Source organism: Echinops telfairi, unplaced genomic scaffold, assembly GCF_000313985.2.
Source record: "Echinops telfairi isolate 266 unplaced genomic scaffold, ASM31398v2 ScPeMD7_23;HRSCAF=83, whole genome shotgun sequence".
Lineage (NCBI taxonomy): Eukaryota > Metazoa > Chordata > Mammalia > Afrosoricida > Tenrecidae > Echinops > Echinops telfairi.
In genome coordinates, this window is record NW_022103920.1 from 23292816 (window position 1) to 23315834 (window position 23019).

General features: G+C 44.8%; 1 protein-coding gene across 1 annotated transcript in view; it reads left to right on the forward strand.

Annotated features, from left to right (window-relative positions):
* Positions 1-23019, forward strand: part of AASS (aminoadipate-semialdehyde synthase) — a 66555-nt gene that overhangs the window by 8076 nt on the left and 35460 nt on the right. The window contains exons 2-9 of the mRNA XM_045288934.1: positions 5843-6067; positions 9193-9369; positions 16876-16960; positions 18684-18751; positions 18875-19021; positions 20199-20277; positions 20415-20542; positions 21797-21945. Coding sequence (XP_045144869.1) covers positions 5858-6067; positions 9193-9369; positions 16876-16960; positions 18684-18751; positions 18875-19021; positions 20199-20277; positions 20415-20542; positions 21797-21945 — 1043 coding nt within the window. The 5' untranslated portion in view covers positions 5843-5857. The remainder of the gene's footprint in view (positions 1-5842; positions 6068-9192; positions 9370-16875; positions 16961-18683; positions 18752-18874; positions 19022-20198; positions 20278-20414; positions 20543-21796; positions 21946-23019) is intronic.

The window sequence follows — 23019 nt, forward strand, 5'->3', positions numbered from 1 at the left end:
AAGTCGGGCAGAGCCTAGGCCAGTTTCCTCATCTGTAAATTGAAGATAAGCGTGCTGCAGCACGTTCCTGCAAGATTGTTGCCAGGAGGCCGGGAAGGCCTGTCTGTCTCGTGCTCGGTGGATGGCATCCCGTCAGCGGAAGCCAGGGTCACACGCCTGTGAAAACGAAACAGAAACTGTGATTTAAGAATTCCCTTCCGATAAACAGTGAAAGCCAAAGCGAATTCCTAAAGGGAACGCTGAGGAATCTAACCCCTATCCTTTCCTCCTTCCTCTAGATGAGGGGTCCTCAAATTACAGCCCGCCAGGTGTTTTTGCCCGTTTGATTTTTTACTTCAAAATAAGATATGTGCAGTGTGCATAGGAATTTGTTCATAGTTTGTTTTGTTTTTTAAACTATAGTCCGGCCCTCCAACGGTCTGAGGGACAGTGAACTGGCCCCTGTTTAAAAAGTTTGAGGACCCCTGCTTTAGATTATAGAGTCTAGAAAGTCTGTCTTTGCAAATATATCTCTGCATGGTTCACAGGCGTGCAGAGCTGTGACTCTTTGACCCCCAAGGCGAGGGGACGGCGAAGGCGAGGGGGAGGGATAGTCACTAAGGGGGAGAGGGAGAAGCTGCGGTCATAGATCCAGTTTGCGCGGAGGAGGAGAAGGAGGAACCCTGGTGGCGCAGCGGCTTATAGTTTGGGGTGTTAGCTGTAAGGCCAGTCGTTTGGAACTGTCCGCCCTTCTCCAGGAGAAAGACGTGGCTTTCTGGCCCTGTAACGATCGACAGCCTTGGGCTCCCAAAGGGGCAGCTGGACTCTGTCCTACAGGGTCGCTGTGATTCACGGAATGGACTCAGTGGCAGTGAGTTTGTGCGGAGAGGAGGGCTTGCTCAGGAATAAGAAGGACTAGAGAGCTGCACGTGCTCCCTCGTGCTGGGCTAAGACTTTATTCTTAGGACGCAGCGTGGACGCAGCTCAAGCTGGCACTGCCTTCGGACTTGGTTTTATTTAGAAACAGTTTTTCCATTGGCTTGGAGAAACACAGAATGCTAGGGAGTTGGGTATGTGATTCATGCACCTTTTAAAACAAAATTAAATAAAGCAATTATAGTAAGGGTGGGTGTTTTTTAACTGAAATGCTTATCAGCGCCATGGTGGTTATGAGCTGGGCTACTAATCACGTTTGTTTAGCAGTTTAAACCACCAGCCAGCTCCTCAAGAGAAAGATGAGGCTTTCTCCTCCCGTAAAGAGTTACACTCTTGGAAACACTCAGGGATGCGGAGGCCGTGAGTGTATTGTGGATATTTGGGCAGGACCTGAACCCCCTAGTGATCGGGAGCTCACTTGCTGTGTGTAGCTCTTTCCTGTTTGGCTCCCCTTCTTCTCAGAGCCTTTGGAGCCCGGTCTCTTCCTGTTGGCTCTGTTCTCTGAGCCTGTCGTGGGGTGTCTTAGAAATTAAATGTGTAGGATGGCAAGTAGGCGTTCACCCCAAAGGAATGTTATCTGCATGCTAAACTGTTTGTTCAAACCCACCTGCGTGGTGCAAATGGTAAATGTGCTCAGCTGCTGCCCCAAGGGTTGGTGGTTAAAATCTACCCAGAGGTACCTCTGAAGAAAGGTTTGGGAGGGGAGCCAGCCCCTAACAAACCATCACAGGTCCAGCAGGCGCAATTGTACAGCGATAATAAGTAAAGATTATATATAGTAAAGTCATAGAGACTATGAGAAATACAGGAGAGATCGAAATAATGGAATCTGACACATTTCATGGTAGCATGCTCACCTCCTGGATGGCCATGATCTCAACAGCCAGGTCCGCACACAGCACTGGCCAAGAGGGCTGGGGAGAGAGCATGAGAGAGGGGGAGGGGAAGGAGGACAAGGGGAAGAGGGAACAGGGGAGCAAGGATGGGTGAGAGAGGACTGGGAGCGAGAGCTCTTTATTGCTGTCCAAGGCTTTTATATCTTTGTGGGGCTTGCAAGCCCCCTAATTCCAGGTAAAGACATACATCACAGGAAGGGGTTGTACCATAGGTAATACAGTAATAGGAAGAGGGTGATCAAGGGGTATACATGCAATAGGAAGGGGAGGGATTGGGGCATACATGTGACTAGATGGGTGGATCCTAGATTCAGGATGACAGCTTAACTTTGGATGTCACTGAGCAGGTTCTCCATGGAAACAATTACTATCCTTATCAGTAGGGTGTGAGCCCCACCTATAGTGGACCAGATGCTTTCAGGGAGAATATCTCTAAGCATCTGACCTCCCACCATGTGCTGCTGGCAGATAGCCTGTAATGTTTGGCATATCTTTGGGGAAGACAAAGCTGGGGAAAGTCTTTTAATATCCCACAGAGGTCCGCTTCTGAAAAATCAGTCCTTGAAAACCCTGGGGAGCACAGTGCTGTCAGAAAGGACGTGGTGACCGCCAGTTTGGGACAGATATGACAGGGATATGTTCTATAACATTTTGCTATATGCTAGCCGGGATTGGGCGGAGATTTTGAAAAGATGTGAATTCACTCAGGTTGGCCCGGGTGCAGGAGAAGGTACTGTGCCTTCAGAGGGAGGTTGACAGAAAATGATGGAGGCACCGGGAGGTTTGGGAGACGTAGAGGCAACAGAGGCAAATACTGTTACACCTACCGTCCTATGGGAGTGGTGCAGATAGGCTAAACATTGAGCAGGTCCGGGGTGGCAGGCAGAGAGGGAAGACACCACGGATGCATATATATATTCCATGGATATTTGTGTATGTCTTTTTTACCATTGCTGCAAATATATTCCTGAATGTGGTTGCACACACAAGGGACAACGTTATGAAAACTTTTTAGATATTACCAAATACCTTCAAGGAATGAGTTTGTGGACCTGGGAGCCCAGGACCACAGTCTAAGGCAGTGGTTCTCAACCTGTGGGTTGTGGCCCTTTTGAGGGTTGAATGACCCTTTCACAGGGTCTCCCAGTTCATAACAGTAGCAAACTTACAGTTATGAAGTAGCAATAAAAGTAAGTTTATGGTTGGGGGGCAGGGTCACCACAACATGAGGAACCGTATAAAGGGTCATGGCATTAGGAAGGTTGAGAACCACTGGTCCAAGGGAACACCAAGTGACAGGCTACTAATTTCACCTTTTAATGACTGAATTTCTACTTGGAGATGTTGTTGTGGTTGTTGTTAATTAAACCAAACTCTCGCTGCCATCGAGCTGATTCTGACTCTTAGTGACCTTACAGGACAGGGTAGAACTGCCTCTGTGGGTTTCTGAGACTGTCGCTGTTCATGAGAATAGAAAGCCTCCTCTTTCTCCCATGGAGTGGCTGGTGGTTTTGAACTGCTGACCTTGAGGTTTGCAGCCCAATGCATAACCACTACACCACCAGGGGCTCTTTTGTTAAAGAAAAACATGCTGAACTAAAGGAAGCAAGATTTTGAGGCAATATAGACTTTGATACAATTGAGTGGTGGGCTGAGCCCTGCTTCTTTTGATTCCTGCAGCTACACGGGTTTCTGTGTTGCTGTCAGCGTGTACTCTAAGTGGAAGAGCAGCTTTCCCCCCAAAACTGAGAGGCTGAAAATACTGGTGGGTGATATATGTCCCACAGGTTATGAAAAGGCATGATGCTTATGCTTTGGAAATGCCTATCACAGTTTACTCTGTGTTGGGCCAATCCTGAGTCTTTTGGAAGTATTTCTTGATTGAGTAAATGAGTGGAAATCTGTTCATCTGGAATAGCAGTTAGAGAACTGGTTGAGGCAGCTTGGAGTTTCAATGGAATGTCGCAGGAGGCGGTAGAGGGAGAAAATCAGGAAGAGGGAACTTCTTGGGTGGAGCAATGGTGAGGATGAGGCTTTGTGGCAGAGGGGTTGCAGTAGGGTTTGTTTGGGGGCAGAGTGACTTTTAGGGCAGTGCTTCGCAAACTTCCAACAATCACAAGGAAAGAGCAGGTGCAGTTGTTAGCTTGCTTTGTTTTCTTCAATATCTATTCTCTTGAGTACCGATGTGGTTCTGACCCATAGCGACAACAGAAGGAAACACTGCTCGGTCCAGCGCCATCCTCACAACTGTTTGCATGTTTGAGCCCACCGATGCAGCTTCGGTGTCAGCCTATCTTGTTGAAGGTCTTCCTGGTTCTCACTGCCTCTCTGCTTTCCCAAGCGTGATGCCCGGCTCCAGAGACTGGTCTCTCCTGACAACACGTCCGAAGGATGCGAGATGAATCTCTCCATTCTTGCTTCCAGGGAGCCTTCTGGCTGTTCTTCTGAGGCAGATTGGTTTGTTCTTCTGGCGGTGCATGGTACTTTCCACCTTCTTCGCCAGCACCCTGGTTCAGATGAATCGATTCTTCTCCCAGCTTCTTTCTTCAATGTCCAGCTTGTCTCATGAAAGTACCATGACTTGTATCAGGTGCACCTTGTTCCTCAAAGTAACGTCCTTGCTCTTCAACCCCTTCAAAGAGGCCTAAAGACATGCAGCGTTTTGACTTAATGCAATGTGCCATTTGATCTCTTGGCAGCTGCTCCCCTAAGCACTGACTGTGGATCCAAGCAAGATGACGCTTTTGCAAAATGCAATGATTAATTGTCAGACAAATAATCGGGAGGGATAAAGGTGCCTAAAGGTTTACTTTTGTTTGCTTGTTTCTTTGAAACTAGCTCGTGTGTCACACAAAAAATTGAAGTCAGTTACTATATTATGGTTCCTGCTTTTATAACCTCTCAGACCAGTGTTTAGATCTTATGGGTAAGAAAAGTGGATGCTTTTTTTTTTGGTTTTGGTTGTTTTTTTTTTTGTGGTTTAAACATTCTTTTTTTAGTTTAAATTTTATTTTAGAAGTTATTTTCCTTTTGTGGAGTATAATACAAAGAAAAACATCTGGACAGTGACAGTATGCCAGTCAAACTCCCCACCCCCTATCCCCTGTGGCTCTTTCTTCCTCTTTTTGTTCTCCCACCCTCCCTCCTCCTTCCCTCCTCTCCCATCTCTCCCTTCTTCTCCGAATCCCTCCCCACTGCCCTTGGCCTTCTTACCGCCTTTTCCTTAGTCATGACATATTTCTTTACGAGTTCGACCAGTTTTGTTGAGCGTAGCGTCTTCCAGGTTTGTCTGTCATGAAGTGTTCGGCGATCTCATCATGATTTTAAAAAGATGAATGATATTCTATGTGTGTATGTAGCAGAGTTTCCTTATCTGTTTCGCCAAAGAGGGTTTCTTTGTTGTTGTTGTGGAGGAGGTTGTTGTGCTACTATAGAAATTTCTGTGAGAAACATAGGTGGCATATACTGGATATACTCTAGTGGAAGTCGACCCGAATATCAGCCGAGGCACCTAATTTTACCACAGAAACTGCATTAAAAAAGTTCTGAAGAACTCGGCTTATACATGAGTATATACGGTATCTGTTCATGTCTTATTCTTTAATTTGGGGGGGTATATATCGAGTAAAGAGATTTCAGTATCGTATGGTATCTCACTTCCTGTGTCTGTACACTTTTTGTCACCGACCACCTCACTGAGCAGCACTGGGTCACGGATCACTGTCATTCCCTTGGTTTGCATCGACGATTAGTTTTTTAAGACTTTTAGGCTGACTAAATATTTGATAGAAACAGATGAAAAACAGCGGTAGCTGAGCACATTTTGGTTAGTGTCGCATAAGAGCTCACCTTGTACTTCTCTGTTTGGAACGGCATGCTCTGTGTTGGGTTTCTGTGAGTGACACAGCACTTCCTGAGCGTCTCCCCATCTGCTATTGTTTGAGTTGGTCGAATTTTACAACAGATTTCTAAGAGACCAGAACTGGCCTGTAGGCCCTCCTGCCTATCCTGCCCTGATCTTGCTTTCACAGTCACCGGGGTTGAAGATGCTGCGAGGCCCCAGGACCACACGTGGCAGGTGGGGGTTCAGCCTCGCCCGAGGCCTTACCCACAAAGCCGTGGTGGCCCTCCGGCGAGAGGACGTGAACGCCTGGGAGCGACGGGCTCCACTCGCCCCCAGACACATCAAAAGCATCACCAATCAGGGCTACAAGGTCCTAATCCAGCCTTCAAACCGACGGGCCATTCACGATCAGGTAAATACTTCTGAGTTTTCACACAGGTGGGAATGGACCAAGGTAAAAAAGGCTCCCGGAAGTCCTAAGGAAAGGGGACACTCTGGGTCAATGTGATAGCACATACACTTTGGCCATGTCAGTAATGATGAGAAAAAAGTATGTGTGTGATCAAGTAGTTAGATAGGTGTGTGCATATATGTGTAAAGGAAGGCATCTGTGAGTAATGCCCCTTTGGGGGTACTGCATATATAGCCATTGTGGTAAACGGTGTGGTAGGCTGGCCATATCTGACTTCCTCTGGCCTCCCTATTACTACAAGGTAGGGGTCAGACATGCCTTCACCATTAGGACCCTGGTCCCAGGGCAGAACTTGGTCCATTGACATAATGTAGTTTATAAAGATCATGCCCTGTATCCATGTTTGGTGAGTCTCATCTGGCTTCTGAAAAGTGTATGCCTGCCCAGCTAGGATCCCCCTATTGGTCCCACATGGAAACCAAAGCTTTAAGGAAGAAACAAGTCCAAAGGAGCCCATGAACCATGGCCTCTTCTAACCAGAGACTAGAAGAACTAGACAATGGTGCCTGGCTACCACTGAGGATATTTCTGATCAGGGACTCAATAGAAGGTTCTAGATCAACTGGGAGCAAATGTAGAATAAAAGACAAATTTCTAAAAATAGGCTTGACCTTTCTGGACTGATAGAGACTAGAAGAACCCCTGAGATCATCACGCAAGGCTACCTGTTGACCTTGGCACTGAAGCCCATCTGGAGGTCAGGTTCAGCCAGTTAAGAGATTGGCTTATAAATACCCATGAGAACAGTGCTCCCTTCCACAGGCAACTCTACGAAGCAAATGGTCAAGGCTAGCAAAGATGAGAGAGCAAGGCAGGGAACAGAAAAAAGGAAATAAGGAGAACACCGACACATTGTGAAGATTCTAACAAATGCCATGGAATCATCTGTATGAAAATTATTCCATGGAAAACCTAATTTGCCAGCCAAACCTTTACCTAAAACATACTAAGCTATTATTTGAAGGCTATATGGGAGTTAGAAGAGCCAGTGTGTGAAAAATGGAAGAGCATCTTAGCAAAGTAAATGTTCCCCCAAACTCTCAAAACCAAACTCACTCCCCTCAGTCGATTCCAACACATTAGTGACCCTGTGGGACAGAGTAGAATTGTCCCTTGTGGATTTCCAAGACTATAAATCTTTATGGGAGTAAAAAAAATCTCCCTTAGAGTGGCTGGTAGTTTCGAACTCCTGACCTTGTGGTTAGTAGCTGAATACATAACTGCTACACCAACAGGGTTCTGAAAATGTTTGCTAGCACCGATTTAATACAACTTGGTATTGGGAAGACTGTAGTAAACAGAACTCCATACTTGTCTCCAGGGAATGCTGCTGTTGGTAGAACTTATTCTTGGGGAGCTTTCCCTGCCGGCCACTGTGTGTAGCCCTCTAAAGTCCTCATTCTGTTATTTTTCTATTGAGGACTATGTAAGTACTCCATTGTATTGATGGAAATTCTAAAGTAAGTAAATGGACACTTTTCAAAGAAGCCAGACAGGTAGGACATATAAATCCCTTCCCTTACAATATGTCCCATCTGTTCGTACCTTCTAACTAGATTTATCTTAATTCTGCCCCCTTGGTGCTCTTTCCATTCTGTCCTGATCAAGCCACCCATTATTTGAAACCCGAAGATGGCCACCTCTTGTCTCCATGTATTGACTGCCCAATCTGAGCAAGTCCGCAAGCCTCAGGGTTCCCTCTGATAAAATGGGGGTCCCAACAGTACCAAGCGTGGGAGTCTAATACGAAGGAAATAAACTCATGCAGAGGCTTCAGCAACACTCATCGTAGTTTCAAAAGAAGCATCAAAGCGTATAGCTATTCCTGTTATTTATTACTCAATGAAATTCATCCTACCCTTGGATTCTAGGATGATGTTAATCTCCTTTTCCATCATGAAATTGTGCAGGATGTCTCCTTTCCTGCCTCCAAATTTGTGTACATGCGTTCAGTGCCTCTCACTGACATTACCACTTTGGACTTCCCGTCTCTGTCTGCCCAAATGCTATTCCGTGTTTTAGGTTAATCAGCATTTCCACATGTCCTTGACCATCCCACCCAGGGATGAATCTCGGTGTTCATTCAACTTCTACATCCCTTAGATTCTGGTGATCATTCAATTCTTTCTTGTTTTACTACAACGCTGGCTTCTTTACAATATTTTGGACAATATTGCACAATATTCGGTAAATTCTTGTACAGGAGGGATCTTGGTTTATTTTGTGCCTTTCTCGCCCCTGTCTGAGCTATCAGTATTTTGATTAAAGTTAACTTAATGGTTTAATCCAGGTGTCACCATGACCTGGAAACCTTAATGCTGTAACTCAGGTGTAGTCATGACCCACATGCAAAACCGCATGTTACAAAGCTAAATTAAACCCCAAAGTCTTACTGGAAAGATATCAAGGGTCAGTGTTTTTGCAAGTACAAACAATCTGAGTAACCTCAGTAACTCACTTTGATTCAGATGAAAACTAATTGGAAGTCTGCAATTAGACTTTCAAATGTAGAATTAGGGGATTTGGTAGAATCAGGGCTTTTAAAGAGTTTTGTATGCCAGACATTTGCTTTTTCATTCCTCCAGTAGTTCAAGGGGACCAGATTGAATATGAAAATGCTTCAAATTCCATTATATTTTGGATATTTTATTATATTCTGAAGCTTTCTCTTGTCATTATCCTCCCAACAAGCAGATTTCTCCATTTGTGTGAAGTATCATATCATATCTGAATGCAAAAAAGATAGCAAAGAAACTGAAGTCCCTCTCATTAATGTAACTGAACAGTGAATCGCTACTTAGCAACTGACCTTTCAGTGCATTGTTGGTACAAAATGTACATCTCACAAGCATAGCTTGGTTGTGATCAAGCTGCACTGATCTTAATTATGAGTTTGTGCTAAATTATATATATTTTCAAACCTCAAGGATGATAGATTCCCTTACCAGCAAGTAAAAACGTTAGAAGTGTTTGTTTTCATCTGTACAGAATGTCCATCCCCTCTGAAAGAAAACCGGAATCTAGACAATGAAGAGAATGACCTTTCATCAAACTTACGTTTCCAGGAATATGTCCAAGCTGGTGGTATCCTTCAGGAAGACATTTCTGAAGCATGTCTGATTTTGGGAGTTAAAAGACCCCCAGAGGAAAAATTAATACCCAGGAAGACCTATGCCTTCTTCTCTCACACAATAAAGGCACAAGAAGCCAATATGGGATTGTTGGACGAGGTTCTAAAACAGGTAATTTGTGATCAATATTGGTAAATTTTGGTGACATAATATACACATATATAATTGCTTTTGACTCATATATTTATTGCTTTTAAATTCTCCTGGAGCTTTAGTTTTCTCTCACCATTGAGGAAATATATCCCACTGTTCACATCCCTTGGAAAAGTGGTCAAGTCTTGCCAGAAGAGTTCTGTTGCTCCTGAGAGCACCCCAGCTATGCAAATCCAGAGTTTGCGATAAGAGGCGCCAAGCATATTCCAGTCCTTGTATATTCTTAGATGGAAAAAGTGATCAGTGCTTTCCCTCCACCAAAGGACAATCAATTTATAAAACTAATTTCTCTGTTAACAACCAATTAAAAATGTAGAGCCTGGCCCACTGCCACTGTATCAAGTCCCACTCATAGCGACCCTATGGGGTGGAGTAGAATGGCACCATTACATTTTTGAGACTCATGTGCATATATAATAGGTTTAGTATTAAGGTAGCAGATGGACACTGGGCCTCCACTCAAGTACTCCCTCAATGCAAGAATACTTTGTTCTATTAAACTGGCATTCCATGACGCTCACCTTCCTGACATGATTGCTGAAGACAAAGTGGGTGCATAAGCAAATATGGTGAAGAAAGCTGATGGTGCCCAGCTATCAAAAGATACAGCATCTGGGGTCTTGAAGGCTTGAAGATATACAAGTGGCCATCTAGCTGGGAAGCAACAAAGCCCACATGGAAAAAGCACACCAGCCTGTATGATCACGAGGTGTGGATGGGATCAGGTATCAGGCATCAAAGAACAAAAAATCATAGCATTGTGAATGAGAGGGGGTGAGGAGTAGAGACCCAAAGCCCATCTGTAGGCAACTGGACATCCCCTTACAGAAGGGTCGTGGGGAGGAGACAAGCCAGTCAGGGTGCAGTATGTAGCACCAATAAAACATACAACTTTCCTCTAGTTTTTTAATGCCCCCCCCAATCATGATCCCAATTCTATCTTACAAATCTGGCTAGACCAGAGGATGTACACTGGTACAGAGAAGAGCTGGAACACAGGGAATCCAGGACAGATAATGAGAGTAATTATCTCAGGACAAATAATGAGAGTAGCGATACCAGGAGGATAAGGGGAAGGTGGGGGAGAAAGGGGGAACCAATCATAATGATCTATAGATAACTTCCTCTCTGTGGGATGGACAATAGAAAAGTGGGTGAAGGGAGACATCGGACAGTGTAAGACATGAAGAAATAACTTATAAATTATCAAGGGTTGTGAGGGAGGGGAAAAATGAGCTGATATCAAGAGCTTAAATAGAGAGCGAAGGTTTTGAGAATGATGATGGCAACAAATGTGTGTGACACAATGGATGTATGTATGGATTGTAATAAAGAGTTGTATGAGCTCCCAATAAAATGATTTTTTTAAAAGACCAAAGAAAAAGACTCAGTCTTTATGAGAACACGCAGCCTCTTCTTTGTCTCACAGAGTTCTGCTGGTGGGTTGAACTACTAACCTTGTGGTTAGCAGCCCATGGCTTATTCCACTGCACAACCAAAGCTCAAAAAGAACTATAGGGACCATATCATCCACTACAGGGCCGAGAGGTAAAACACTTTAGCTGAGGTTGCACAGTTCAGTTGTACCAGAACTAGCCTGCAAACCATTTTTATATCAACATCCGTAATGGGGGAAAAAGTGCTGTCTAGGAAACAAATACTGTGGAAAGGCTAATAGCCGTTAAAGTTTAGATGATTCTTCCAATAAATGCCTGCAAGGTGGCTAGCTCTGTTCAGGGCATGGGAGGTGAGATGGTGAGGTATTTGTCCTCACTGAGTTTTCGTTCTACTGGAGACTGATGGTATAGTGCTACATCGTGTCCTTCACTTGTTGAGAGATGTAATGGAAATAATAGATACAGATGGAGAAAAGGCGTGCTGGGCTGTGGGCAAAGAGAGGATACTAGTTTGAATCAGGTGGCCAGAGACGGATGGCCTCCTGGAGAAGGTGGCCCTGGAGTGAAGATTTGAAGGAGGTGCAGGAACAAGCCCTATTCATCTGGTGAAAAGCATTTCAAGCAGAGAGAATAGTGGTCCAGAGGCCTGAGGAGCTTTTGAATGGAAGGTAGATGATGCTCTGAAAGGCTTACTTGGAAGCAGTTACAAAGACAAAAGTTTATTATTAGTGGCTTCCCGGGATGAGGAGGAGGAAACGGGGTGTTGTGACCGAAGGGTTTCTGGCAACTTGAAGAGACATAGCTGTGATGTATGCATAACACAGCCACATAGCTCTAGCGCCACTGAATTGTACACTTGAGAATGGTTAACGTGGCAAAGCTTATGTTATATGTGAATATTTTACCACAATGAAAAAGAAAAATCCATTCTGCCCACCCTGTGGAGAATAGCTGGGATTGAAGGAAGGGGTGACATGGTTAAGAAGATGCTTAGTCTCCTAGGTTAGTGTGCACTCTGGGCCACAGGTGGTAGCTTGCAGCAAGCTTGTGGGGATGGAGCGGTGGTGGGAGGGTAAGGGGGTGGGGGCGGGGATGTAGAAAGAAAAAGGGAGCCTTTAGCCTCCTTTAACTTCACAAGAAGAGTGGGAAAAAATCAAGGTCAACAGCCCAAGTGGGTTCTCATGCCTGGAGGTCAGACATGCCTCCATCATTCAACCTTTCTATGAGGTCTCCCTCACACCTCCTCTCTAGGACAGTAGATGTCTCTGCTGGCTTTGGTAATTCATTGCCATGGTGTCACAGAACTCATACATCATACTCCAGGTGATAGAATTGATTAGGGGTATCACAGATTCCATTTCAAGATCGAAAACCATTCAGGGGACAATGCTTTGACCAGGACAGCCTCTGCTCAGCATTGCCTCCAGGCACATCTTTCTCTTTGACCCTTGGTCTCTTAGCTTCTTGGCTTCTGTCCTACTTGGATCAGTATTACAAACTCTTTCTGCTCTGTTGATTGGCCAAGAGTACCCACTACACCACAAAGCTTTCGCCCAAAGGTGTTCAGTTCCACCTCTCTGGTTTAGCAACTCGAACTCCACCAAGTACACAGATATGCCTCACTCTCCCAGCAAGTCTCCTGCCCCAAGGCACTCAGCTTTCCGGTCTGGTTGGTTCAACTGTTGCTGTTTTCTGCCATCACTTCTTTCTATCTCTTCCTATCTTGGCAAGGTGTTACCGCGCTCTCTGTCTGGCTCCTGGGTCCAGGATGTTCTCAGTGCAGAAATCTGGGTTCCAAAGGTTGATCTCCATTCCTGGCCTTTTTTTCTTTTTCTTTTGGTGATTGGGAGATCCCCTTTCCACCTTTGGGATGGCTCATTTTAGGCCTGGCAGGTAGGCAAAATGGACCAATTCCCTTGTTAGGGTTCCGTACTTCTTACTTGCATGGTCTCACCCCCCACAAGGATGCCATGAAACTAACTGACTGGCATTATTAGAAAGTTATCCAGTCCCCTTGGTGGGCTACAGGCACCTCACGTTTACGTAGTGCTACCCAGTCATGTGGTGCAAGTTACAAAGCAATGGCTCCAAAAAGCATATTAAGTGATTCACCACACTGCAGTTGCCATTTGAGTCCCAAGTGTCTTGTAGAGATTGGGTCCTGTAGAATGCATCGATTGAATACATGTGGAATATGAGGAAAAGGGAAGAAGCGAGGCAGATTCCAGTGTTTGGGCCTGAGCAACTGGAAAGAAGGCATGCCCTCGATTGAGTTGGGAATGCAAGAAGAGCAGACATGCATAGGAAGGTCGAAAGTTGAGTTTGAGGCCTGTTGAGTTTGATTTGCCCATTTAGCCTTGGAGGGAAGATGCCGAGTGGACGACTGTTGGATATGAATCTGTATCTCAGCATGGTGGCTTGAGCTAGAGATTGGAGTTGTCAGAGACTAGATGATACGGATAGCCATGAGACGGAGTGAAATCGGAAAGTAGTGAGTGAATGCAGACTAGGTAGAGAGGACGTCCAAGGTCACAGTGTTAGTTTGAGGATGCTGGAGCACTCGAAACTAGACTAGAAGCTGAAAATCAAGGGAGGGGCAGGGGAGTGCACCATGCAGGAAAGCATATTTTGCATAGCAATATAGCATACATTCATATTAGTCTCAAGTACACCAGACCTGGACTGGAGTTAATTTGCTGTGTTTCTGAAGAACACATTCGAAAAGTAATTAATGAAAATCCTCTTATAAGGAGAATGTTTCACCTTAAGCAAATAAGCTCTTTAAAAGTATCTTAGAACCAGTTTTGTTAAGTGAACTTTTGTTCATTGCAAGAAAATTAATAACAACAGACCCGGCAGGATTGCTTTTTGGCAGCATTTTGTACCCAATTACTCTGAGTTCGAGGAATATTAAATAACATCGTTAAATTCGTGCCCAGAGTAAAAATGGTCTGGCCCTTGAGGAAATCAAATGACTTTAAAAACATTTAATCATTACAATGTTTCAATTGCTTTTAAACATGGATTTAATCAAGCTATCCTGCGAGAGGAGAGATGGGGGAAGTTTCCCAAGGAAACGGGAAGGGTGAGGTTGTACTGGAGGACGTGACAAGGAAGCTTGTGCTACTTTTTTGCATGCAGTTTACCCGAGAAAGAGGTAAATGGAGAGAAATCACTAGTGAGACAGAGCAAGAGAGGAAGAGCTCTGTGTAAAGACGAGAGGGAGAGAGGGTTGTTGCTGATTTAAAGGGAGATGAACCGTTGGCTTGTTTAGGCAGAGAGTGGGGGCCAGCGTCAAGGATGACAATACAGGAGAGAGGTAGTCATTGCTGGCGAGTGGTCTCAGAGGACATAAAAAAGTCTGAGGGCAGAAATTTCAAGGAAATCATACGTTTATTATTTCACTGACTGCACCGCTCAACCACAAACATTTTTTTTCTTGGTGTCTTGGTTTGGAGGCCTGCTCCTGGGGTTCCTCGAGGCGTGGATTCTGAAAATGGCATTGGCTAGACCTCATCAGCTCTGGTTTCTTCAATATGGTGTTCCACCGTATTTTCAGCTATCGAATTAGACTAATTTATTTATGTATCACCCGACTTTTAAGTTGGAGATGAATTCAGAGCCACAAATTCCAGGTGAAGACAAAATAGAGGAGGAATATTAGAAAAAGAATGAGCTATTAATGGACTTCTAGGGGAAGCTTGGTGGCTAGTTATCTGCCATTGAGCTGCCACTCCTCAGGTGAGTGGTTGGAGCCCAGCAGTCCCTTTAACTGTGGTTGGAGCCCAGCAGCCTTTAACTGATTGGAAATACAAGGGCAGGTCTTCCCTGTCATAGAGGGTCACTATGAGCGTCGGTCGATGAGATGGCAGTGGGTTCTTGTTGATTAGTACATACAGAGACCACACGTCGGATACTGCAAAGCCAGAACATAGCTTGAGAAGAACGAACAAAGAAAAACTAAAATGGAAAAGACACATTTATGGAAGGTGTGAGGGCAGTTTAAGGTGATGAAAATGTAAGCCTTCATAGTGATTTTCATAAATATTTTGAAGAACTAAATTTTTTCCCTATTCCAGTTATTCAAGAAACATTTCCAAACTGGAAGTCAATAGATAGTTTATGTTGTCTCACAGGCGAGGCTGATTCCAAGGTTCTTTATAAGAAAAATTCTAACTTTTATGAGTTTCTGTATACAGGTGGAGAAGTTATACCATCTTATGATGCAACTGGACCGTTCTAACTTTAGTGAGGGAGTTTGAACTCTGACAGACCAATTTTGAGTTTCAGAACATTTGAATCTCTATTTATTACATCAAACCCACTAACCCTGGTCTATTATGACTCATAGCGACCCTCTAGGAAAGGATGGGACCTCTCCTGTGGGTTGCCGAGGCTGTCAATCTTGATGGCAGCTGGAAATGCCATCTTTCTCTTGCAGAGCAGCTGCTGGACCTAAAGAGCTGACCTTGTGGTTAGCAGTCAAACACATAAACCACTACACCATCAAGGCTCTTTATTTATTACACGGTACTCTAATTTCTGACCCCTTTTAAAGATAACGAATTGGAACTGTCTGCTGTTCAGTTCCTCATAAAGGTGAAATGATCCTTGGGGAAAACTCCAAGTTCATGTAATTTGCACTGTTCAACTATATCTTTGGATCAAAGATTCAATATGAAGTATGACGACTTAAATATTTAGTACAGCATACACTACTTTATATAATAATGCCACGGTGCACTTCCTCTGTCTCAGGCAAGCTAACTCAAAACAGCCCCCCAGCTTTCCTCCCCCTCCCACCCAAACATAAACTCACTGTCACTGTGTTAGGCAGGGTTCACTAGAGAAACAAAACCAGGACACTTATGATTATGTATCTATGAAAGGATAGTTTATATATAGAGTAGGAATGCAACAGTTAACTAGTCCACACAGCAGCACAGAGAGCTCAGTTCAACTCACTTTCATGGAAGGGCTAATATTCTGAAGTTTCTTCAACTGCCAGCTACTGTTCCAAAGTACTGTTCCAAAGTCTGCCCTCAGGCAAGTCCACCTACAGGCAGCAGAGGGTAGGGTGGGGCAGCAAAAGCCAGTAGCATGGGAGCGTAGTGAAGCAGGCCCCCATGGGGTCTCAAGCTCTAGCGCTGCATGCACAGTGAAACAATCCACAAGTTGGCTGGGCACACAGGTAGTGCAGCACACACCTGATACAAAGGACTAGCTCAAGCAGCAGCACACTGGTCTGATCACCAGGGAGCAAAAGAGAGGTATATAGCATATGTTTTGATTCTCAAAAACTAGAGCTGATAGGGGAAAACTGATTCTATTTTTGGAATCAGCAGGTCAGATATATTCAGAAACGCGTCTTAACATTTGAGGCATCAAAATGTGTGTTGGCCATTGATGACAGCTGCCTATCAAAATGCATTTGGCATCTTGCTAGGAACTTTCATTTATCTTATTTGCCCAGTGATTCCTGTGATTGTCTGTGACCTGACATTTTCGACAGAGTTCATGGACTGCTCATAGTAACATGTTAGTATGAGAAGCTATAGCTTGTAGGAGGTAAAAAACGTGAAGCAGCTGCTTGCTCATTGCCTTATTTAGTGCTTCTATAACAGAAATGCCCCAAGTGGACATCTTTCAGGAACATTTATTTCCTCCCCGTCCTAGGAGACTAGAAGTCTGAACTCTGGGGGCTGGCTTTAGGGGAAGGCATCTTTCTGTTGGCTCTGGAGGAACACCCTAGTCTCTCTTAAGTTTTTGTTTCTAGATGGGTTTCATGTGGCTTGGCATCTCTCTGCCCTCATCTCAGAGCTGCTGCTTTTGCCTACTGTCCTATCTCAAAAGAGGTTCTCTCGAAGTACACCCTGCACCAACCCTGCCTCATTCACTTAACAAAGACAACCCAATCCCACAGGAGGTGAGAGCCACAGACAGAGATGAATAGTTACAACGCTTACTTTGGGGGGCATAATTCCAGCCATAGCAATCATCTGTGTTTTTACTCATTGACACCAAGCTTGGTGGGTCTGATTTGATGATACGTTGATCCTCTCTTCAGGAAATTCGTCTTATTGATTACGAGAAAATGGTGGATGATAAAGGAATACGGGTAGTGGCATTTGGACAGTGGGCCGGTGTGTCAGGTAGGTGTGCCAGGGCATTTACACTACCCACGTGCTACTTCTGCCTGTGGAGTAACCGTATGCTTTTGTTTTCCCGGGGTAGGGAGAGGGGACTGTTCATTCCTACCAAAAGAAATGGGCACAGTGCAGGATTAAGGGTGAGACATCATCAGGGGCATAGAGTCAGATAACTTATTGGAAATATATATATTTCAATAAACATTAAAAAGAAAGATGACTGTGGACAGGCCATGAGGGTTTAAACCTTGTTATCTTAGGTAGCCAGCTTGGAAGGCTAGAATCCCAAACCAACCACGCCCACTGCCATCGAGTGGATTCTGACTCATAGTGACCCCATAAGCCACAGTAGAACTGCTCCCTAAGGTTCCCATGGCTGTCAGTCTTTCCGGGAGCATATCTTTCCCTGGGGGAGGCCAAAGGGTTCAAACGTGTAACTCACTCTGCCACTAAGTCTCCCGGAAGCAGAGCTCCATTTTTTGATGAGACATTGAAGAACAACAGACAGGGAAAAGGATTAAAAAGTTAAAGAGGCACAAGGGTAGCAGTGAACAGTAGCGTAATCTAGAAAGAACCAGAGCTGGAGTATTGGAGGGGGTGGGGCATGGGAAACACCCAACTTGGCTAGGCTTTGTCTCAACCAACGAGCGCTTTTTTTTTTCCTGTGCAGAATCCCAGGTCCCACCCAAGACTTCCTAAATCAGAGTTTGCATTTGACAGGGTTCTGGGGTGAACTGTTTGCTCAGGAAAGTTTGAGCAGCCCAACTCTTGCTGCTCCCTTAGTCCTGTTGAGACGTCCCATCCGTCGTAAGTCGGAGACTTACCTGCATAGTCCTAGCCATGGTGCATTTTATCCTTTATAAATTATTCCTTTAAAAGTCGATTTAAGACAGAACTCTTGGCCAGGGTGGCAAGGCTCTGTTCCTCCAAAAAATAAGGGTGGGATGGATGCTGAAGTCTTACAACCTGAAGGGCATTCAATTGGAGACTTGATCTTGAAATCAAAAGACAAATCGCAAAGACTGAAATCGATATTGGAGATGCAAATTTGTGGTCTTGCAGAATTTGAAATTTAGGACTGGCTGAGATACGTTGGAGAGAACAGAAAAGTAGAGATGGAAGAAAATAGGGTGTGGGGCACGATCCTGAGGATGACCAATGCGTTAGGAAAGGGGAGAGGACGGGGACCCTACAGAAGTATAAGTCGAAGATGTTCAGATCAGGAATGTTGAGATGAGAGGGTTTTTCAAGAAAAAAAAGAAGAGTCTGCATTGCCAAATGCGTCTCACAAGTAAGATCTGAAAACTGCTCAGTTTAGCTATTTAAGCTACTAGATAGCTGGTGGGGGTGACCTAAGTTCAACAGTGACTTCGATTTTATTTCTACAGATGTGTGTTAGGCTTGGGAACAACTGGAGCATATGGAAATGTTGATAAGAATGGACCCATAGAAAGGGATTATGAAGGGAATCCTTTGAGTGGCCCTCATGGGCAGGCAGGAAGGGATGGAATATGGAACAGGGAAGGGTGAAGCTTAGAGGAAGGGGTGCAGCTGAGTAGGTACAACTGATGGGAGAATGAGGAGGGGAGGTACTTAATGAGGGGATTCAGGCCCCTTCCAGATCTGAGATGCTGTGGTCTGTGATTTCTCAAAGCACCACGCAGGCTGAACAATGGGCAGTTATGTCAACTAATGGCCTTTCTGTTGTCTGTCTATTCTGTCATAGGGATGATCAACATTTTACACGGAATGGGGGTAAGGCTCCTTGCTCTGGGACATCATACACCTTTTATGGTAAGAGGTTTATTTTGCTTATTATTATTATTATTATTATTATTATTATTCATACCATACTTTTAGAACCTGACAATGCCTCCGCTCGTAGACTAACTTGGACTCGTGTGTGCTTGCTTCCAGCACATTGGCATGGCTCACAACTACAGAAACAGCAGTCAGGCTGTGCAAGCGGTCCGAGATGCTGGCTACGAGATAGCTTTGGGTTTGATGCCAAAGTCGATAGGGCCCTTAACATTTGTGTTCACAGGGACTGGTAACGTATCGAAGGTAAATTCCACCTGCCTCATTCTCTGTAAAATAGCTGGAGACTCTGAAGCCATCCCAAAGGAGGTGGGCATTTTGGGGGGCATCTCAGAACTCCACTTTTCTCTGGTGGACATTCAATGTTTTTTCTTTTTTTTTTACATTTTATTGAGGGCCTTTACAGCTCGTGTAACCATCCATACATCAATTGTATCGAACACATTTGTACATATGTTGCCATCATTATTTTGTACACATTTATTTTCTATTGAGCCCTTGGTGTCAGCTCCTTTTTTTATTTTGCCCCTCTCCCTCATCCCCCAGCCTTGTAGCCCCTTGATAAATTATAAATTATTATTATTTTCTATTTGACACCAGCCACTGGTTCCCTTCCCCCATGGTTTCTATTGTTTATCACTTTTCTTACCTATGCAATTTTCTGATAGTGAAGGCGGTGATTCCAAGATTTTAAATTTGATTTTCGTTGGTTTTGAAGCTTGATTGATTTATTTATTTTTATGGTTTGAGAGGGATCGCTGTGTTTGAGTTGGCAAGAAGGTCTTTTTGGGGGCGATCTGTTTTACCTCCACCACCGAGATGTCCACAAACTTGCCAGGGCTCCCAGGATGAAACATTTCAAAGCTTCTAACTGAGAGTTTTGCCAATAAGATATTATGAAAAGTCTTCCCTTCCAGACTGGAACGAATCCTCTCTTTTGGGATAGTTTTGAGCATGCATCTGAGGTTCCCCCAGAGAAGCTTGTAAAAACGATCATTTGTCATAGAAAACAAAATATTTTGACACATAAACCCACTGCCATCGAATCAGCGACCCTATTTGTATTGCATTGTGGGATTGTCTACTAGCATTAATTTCTCCAGTGGGGCAAAATACATACATACATACATACATACATACATACATACATACATAAGTGAGAAAATAGAACCCACAGTCTTGTTGTGATTCTACGTAACGTATGCTAGAAGACTAATTTGTTCCTTTGAGTGAGTGCTCTTGAAACAGAAATGAAGGCTGGCCTGCAGACTGCGTGCGAGACTTTCGTCCATGCGGTTCCTGGTCTTGGTGGTTGGGCAAGCGGAGCATGTGATTGCAGGGGACTTAGCAGGGATCTTTGTAGGAGACCATATGGATTCCCCGCCTGTTGACTTTTCGATTTCTGCCGTTACATTATTTATAGGGAGCCCAAGAAATATTCAGCGAACTACCTTGTGAATATGTGGAGCCTCATGAATTGAAGGAAGTTTCCCAAACTGGAGGTATTGGAGGGCAGGAGGGGTGGGGAGGCGTGAGGGGATGCTCTCCTGTCATTAACAGTCTGCATGTTATAACATTTTATCACCGCAAAGCTTTATCATTTTGTCAGCCACTTTCCTGCTTTCTTTCCCTCCGCCAGACCTCAAGAAAGTGTACGGGACGGTGTTAAGTCGCCATCACCACCTTGTCAGGAAAACAGATGGTGTATATGATCCCGCAGAGTACGACAAACACCCTGATCGCTACACGAGTCGTTTTAACACTGAGGTGAGTGAGCATCATGCTCGGCTGCTGACTTGGTGGCGTCTGTTAGGATATTCTCCAGGAAAGAAGTTAAAAGTGAACCCATTATTCATTAACTTCCCACACTGACTTGTGCTGAGCCTTGTGGGGATTGCCCATAGGATTCGTTGGCTTTTCTTGGCCAAGAGACCTTTCCTTTATGGTTTGGGACATTGCTATCCATTTGCCATCTGCTCTGCGGTCTTGTTTTCTGCTTCGGTTCTGCATGTGCTTCGTAACTTCCAAACCATTTTTCTCTGTGGTTGTTTGTTTTTCCATATTGACCCTGGATGGGCTGGCCATACTGGCAAAGCACAATGTCAATAAAATTTTATCTGAAAATAGGCTACCTACCAATAGAAACCTGACCTCGGCCAGCTGCTTGAACTCCACACCACTGGTTCTAGGGGTCCAGGGTGAAGTGGCGGGGCTGTCTCAAAGCAGACACCTGCCCGAAGGAAGGCAAAGCTGCATAGTAGATGTTCAAGTCCCTCTGCTGGGGACACGCGGACATCGTCTTCCGTGCAGCCCAGTCTGTTGTTGGGTTCTTAGCCATTGGGCCTGCATCAGCCCTTTCCCAACCAGACAGCCAAGTAGGACTCAGAAACAGAAATGCATGCATTTACCGTGAAAAGGAATGCTGTACATAGTTTTAAATATGTGTGACCACAGAGCATGTGGGGATTCCGTTAGGAAATGTAGCAGGGGATGCATGTTCTGGAGGAGACGCTGATCTGTAGCTGGAGATCCTTTGAGACGCATCGGCGATGAAACTAGTATAACGAAAATATTTTGGATCCAGTAAATCTCCACCCCATCTCTTTTCCCCAGTCACAGAACTATTTATGGGTGATTGGATGCATTCTAAAACGTACTAATGCCCTAGTTACCTTGTATGCATGTCTGTAGCATTTGTCTCTGTGGATCTTACAGATGTTATCTGATTTAATCCTCACAGCCTCCCTTTGAGGAATGGGGTCCGTATTATCCCCATCGGGCAGGTAAGGAAAACAGAGCTCAGAGGTAGCTTGATGTAGACCATGCCCTACTGTGGTTGACCTAGACAGACTGCTGGGTCACGCGACGCTCCTTTCCTTTTCCTTGGTGGTACAGTTAAGAGATCCATATTCAGACACGTCTCTGTCCTGGGGAAGCTTCACCAAGATCTGGGTGGTAATCTAGCATATTGGTTTTGAAAGATGGCTTCTGACCCGGGTTCAATTTGGAACTACTTTCCAGGTTGCCCCTTATACAACTTGCTTGATTAATGGAATCTACTGGGAGCAAAACTCCCCTCGTCTGCTAACGCCGAAAGATGCGCAGACTCTCCTGGCTCCTGTCAAGTCCTCAGATGTTGCCATTGAAGGCTGCCCCTCCCTGCCACACAAGTAAGGACTTCCAATCTTCAACGATGGCAGTTTCTACCTGCAGTGCCTTTAAAAAAAATCATTCTATTGCAGTGGGGTGGGTGGGTGTGTGTCTTACAGGTCTTATCACAATCCATACATCCATCCATTGTGTCAAGAACATTTGTGATATGTTGCCATTATCTTTTTCAAAACATTTTCTTCCTACTTGAGCCCTTGGTATCCGCTCCTCATTGCCCCCCTCCCCCTCCCCCTCCTGCCCTTATAAACCCTTGATAAATTATAAATTATTATTTTCATACTTACACGGTCTACTATCTCCATTCACCCATGTTTCTGTTGTTTATCACCCTGGGTTGTTGGTGTGGGGAGGGAGGTATACATTGATCATTGTGATCACTTCCCCCTTTCTCCACCCACCTTCCCCTACGCTCATGGTATTGCTACTCCTGTTATTGTTCCCGAGGGGGTTATCTGTCCTGGATTCCATGGGTTGAGCACTCTTATCCGTACCAGTGTACATGCTCTGCATTAGCCAGATTTGTAAGGTAGAGCTGGGGTCATGATTGGTGGTGGGGGGTGGTGGGGAGCATTAAAGACCTAGAGGAATGCTGTGCTTTGTCGATGTGCAGCACCCATTCTGAGGGACCCAGTGTCATGCTCCCCACCCCCACCCCAGATCGTGTTTGTTCACGACTGGCTGTCCTTTTCTTATGGGACCTCTCGGCAGCACTGACACAGTGAACCCTGCCTCCTTCTTGAAAGTCTCTTCTCTTGACTTCTGTGATTCTACATGTCGCACACATGCCACCTTCTGCAACATCATCTCCTTCAGAGAGACCTTTCATTGCTTCTCCAGCTCCACCTGCCTCTCTGCCCTATTGCTTTGTTTCATTAACTTCCTCCCACACCTGAAAGTCTTCATCACTGCGTTCTCTCCCTCCTACTAGAACGAAGTTCTCTTAAGTTCAGGGCTTCCTTTTATTTGGGTTACAGGCACCTATTGTCTGATATAAAATAGAGAAGCAAATATTTATTGAGTGTTGAATTAATTAACCAATCAATATTTGTGGACTGCCTGGTCTATAGGCCAAC